The 3,482-nt window shown below is 34.9% G+C and overlaps 1 protein-coding gene across 1 annotated transcript in view; it reads left to right on the top strand.

Annotated features, from left to right (window-relative positions):
• Positions 1–2,976: 2,976 nt before the first annotated feature.
• The window catches only part of LOC107701601 (phosphatidylinositol 3,4,5-trisphosphate 5-phosphatase 2A-like), a gene marked incomplete at its 5' end in the record, with an annotated part of 30,756 nt that continues 30,250 nt past the window's right edge, over positions 2,977–3,482 (top strand). The window contains one exon of the mRNA XM_016503647.1: positions 2,977–3,086. Within this exon, the coding sequence (XP_016359133.1) occupies positions 2,977–3,086 (110 nt within the window). The remainder of the gene's footprint in view (positions 3,087–3,482) is intronic.

Here is a 3,482-nt window from a genome sequence, read left to right as displayed (position 1 = left end):
GTGTCTGTGAGTGTCTGTGAGTGTCTGTGAGTGTGTGTGTGTCTGTGAGTGTCTGTGAGTGTCTGTGAGTGTGTGTGTGTCTGTGTGTGTGTCTGTGTGTGAGTGTGAGTGTGAGTGTGAGTGTGAGTGTGAGTGTGAGTGTGAGTGTGAGTGTGAGTCTGTGTCTGTGTCTGTGTGTGTGTCTTGTATCTGTCTGTTCATCTCATCTGTCAGTGTGTCTATAAACACCAGTGTTCCTGCTGCTGCAGCTAGAAAAGGGAAGCGTCTGTCTTTGTGCTGATCTGTGAGAAAGTATGGACTCGTGATTCACTAGTCAAATGTATTCGCAAATACACATTGACTCAGAGCAGCTTTACAGTTAATGTTTATAATATCTTAATATCTTCATGCCTTACAGTTGCATTTAGCAGATAAGAGCTGAGCGATAGTATAGTTTACATTTGACAACAATATAAACAATTCAGAGCGGTTTCATGTTCTTTAGATCTCAGCGGGGTTTCAGCGTTCAGTGTTTTTAGTTTCATTTGAAGTTTATTAACGCATAATAAAAATAATAACAATAGATAATAATAATAATAATAATAATAATAATAATAACACTAAATAAATATAGCACTAAAGCTGCTTGAGGCTTTTCACGCTGATTTTACTGTGAAGTGGCACAACATCTAGAACAGCATCATTATCTTAGATCTCGTGATTGTGGTAAAATCACTGTAATACACCAGCGGTTTATTGCTTTTATGAAACGCCAGCAGTAGTGATACAGTGTTATTTTAATATCATTGTATTATAATATACTATTATTATTTTGTTAATATTTTGAATTTTATTTTATTTTTGTATTTTCTGGTTATTTTTCATTTCAGCTCATTTTAATTTATAAATATATTTTTTTTAATTTTGTGTGTTTTTGACATTTTATTTATTTGTTTATTTTAATATGTGTATATAGATAATAATAATGAAAATTATTAATAATAAATAAATATATATTTGAGTACTTTAAATGAAAATGAGAAATGTTGTCTTGGCAACTAACAAAAATAAAGTTTAAGTTTTTATGTTTTATTTTATTTAATTTAATGTTTATTTTATTATTAGTTATTATTTTATAATAATGAACATGTTTTTTGTTTCATTATATAGTTTTTAGTTAACTATAATAACCGTGCAGCGATATTAAATAAATAATTACATTTATTAAGAGTAGCTCAAAAGTGAAATGTCCCGTTTTCTTCTTGTGATTATAACATTATTTAAAGGATACAAAAACGTTTCTTAGAGCGTTAAAGTAAAAATAACACCTTAAGGATGTTGATCTCAGAACGTTTTCTCTCAACTTTATGAGAGCGTTCATCAAATATTAATAAAGTTATAAGAACGGTCCATAGACATTACTTTAAGAACGTTTTGTCCTAACATTTATATAACTTTTCAAAAACATTAGTGAAAGTTGTGAGAACATTCCCTGTTAGCTGGGTTCTCGCTGAGGAACTTTCAGTGAACTTAAAACAGTAGTTTGAGTGAACAACCAGTTTATATTTCAGAAATTAGTCTCCGACTTCTGAAGTTGAGAAAACTCCAAAACGCAGCCAGTTGCCTTATTTTTAACTCCACTCTGCGGCTCAGTGGATATGAGTGTTTATGGAGGTTTCTCTCTTTTATTATATTGACCTTTAAAAACACACACATGTCTGTTGTCTGTTAGGGCCCCTGGGCCGCTGTAGTGGTTGTCATGGCGACGTAGCTCTTGGCACACACTGATGATGACTTAGAGACGCCGCACAGCAGGCACAGTGTGTGAGTGTGTGTGAGAGAGAGAGAGTGCGTGTGAGTGTGTTTGTGAGTGTGTGTTTCAAGTGTGTACACACACACACACACACACACACACAGGCAGATAGATTGATGCTTTTATCATGTATTTGCAAACATGCATAGTTAGCTCAGCTTTAGATATTGTGCTGCTGGATTTTGTCATGGTTTGAAGAACTCACACACACAGTTTGCTTATCAAATGATTTGGTTTTCAGATTTCTGTACGCATTTCTGGATCTACGAAACACACACACACACACACACACTCGCTTGTGGATTTGTTAGTCAAAACAACACGAGTGTATGTGTGTGTCTACCTTAACCATGCGTTAAGGACAAATTTGTCTCCAGCAGTGTTATTTATATACTATTCTAGGTTGAATTCATATTTTGAATTATTAATAATGCTATTTTTTATATTTTCAGATTTCATGTTTATTTTTGTTAAAGTTTGAGTAATTTTGTTATGTGGTTTTGTCATTTTGATTAGTTTTTGTTCTTTTTAAATATTACTAGGCCTATTTAGGTTTACATTTTTTTCCAGTAAGTTCAGTTTTAGTTTTTAATATACTGTACTTCCAGTACTTCCAGAAATGTTATTGCTTCAACTTAAACTTGAAAAACTTGAAGTTGTTCATCTAATATTTATATTTTATTTTATTTTAGGTTTATTGCAATTATCAAAACAAGTTTTATTTTTAGTTAACAAAATCATAACATCATTAAAAACATTGTATGTGTTGTATTGTATGTGTGTGTGTGTGTGTGTGTGAGAGAGAGAGAGAGTGTCTGAATGTGTATTTGTGTGTGTGCTTCAGTACAGAACAGGCTGAGTGTTTGACTGACATGGACAGGTTTGTAGTTAACACACACACACAGACACACACACATACACACACGCTTTTGTTTCAGATGCTGCAGACAAATTGAAAATTTGACCCCAGCATTGAAAATCAGATGTGTGTGTATGCACGTGAGTGTGTGTGTGTGAGTGTGTGAGTGTGTGTGTGTGTGTGTGTGTGTGTGTGTGTTTGCACGTGAGTGTGTGTGTGTGTGAGTGTGTCTGTGTGTGTGAGAGAGAGAGTGTGTGTGTGTGTGAGTGTGTGTGTGTGGAACCGCTGACCTGGTTTCATTTCTTCCACATGATAAATCGCTCTCTGTTTCCCTCTCTTTCTCTCTAGGTTTCAGAAACATGTTCACACATACAGGATCCTGCCTGATGAGGAGAACTTCCTGGCGGTGCAGGTACAGTGTGTGTGTGTGTGTGTGTGTGTGTGTGTGTGTGTGTGTGACTCTCCAGAAGCAAGTTCCTCAAAGTTAGAAATGAATCATAAATGAAGTCAGTAATGTTTGTATTGTGTCTGTGGTCAGTATAATGAGCTTCATATTGAAACAGTAGACGTCTCTCTCACACACACACACACACGCACGCACACACACGCACGCACGCACACACACACTCAGGAGTCATCTGAGCTCAAGTGAGCAGTTGTTCTTCCTTTTCATTTTCACAGGAAAATTAATTTATCAACTGTTTAGAACCAAATCACAACATCACAGGGATGCAGAGGTTTTAAAGGGGTCATGTGATGCTTTTTTAAAGATCATTATTTTGTGTATTTGGTGTAACAGAATATGTTGACATGCTTTAATGTTCAAAAAAC

The sequence above is a fragment of the Sinocyclocheilus anshuiensis genome, unplaced genomic scaffold (assembly GCF_001515605.1).
Source record: "Sinocyclocheilus anshuiensis isolate Anshui unplaced genomic scaffold, SAMN03320099.WGS_v1.1 scaffold2055, whole genome shotgun sequence".
NCBI classification, from domain to species: Eukaryota; Metazoa; Chordata; class Actinopteri; order Cypriniformes; family Cyprinidae; genus Sinocyclocheilus; species Sinocyclocheilus anshuiensis.
The sequence above is the reverse complement of the archived record's forward strand: the minus strand, read 5'-3'. Positions and strand labels throughout refer to the sequence as shown.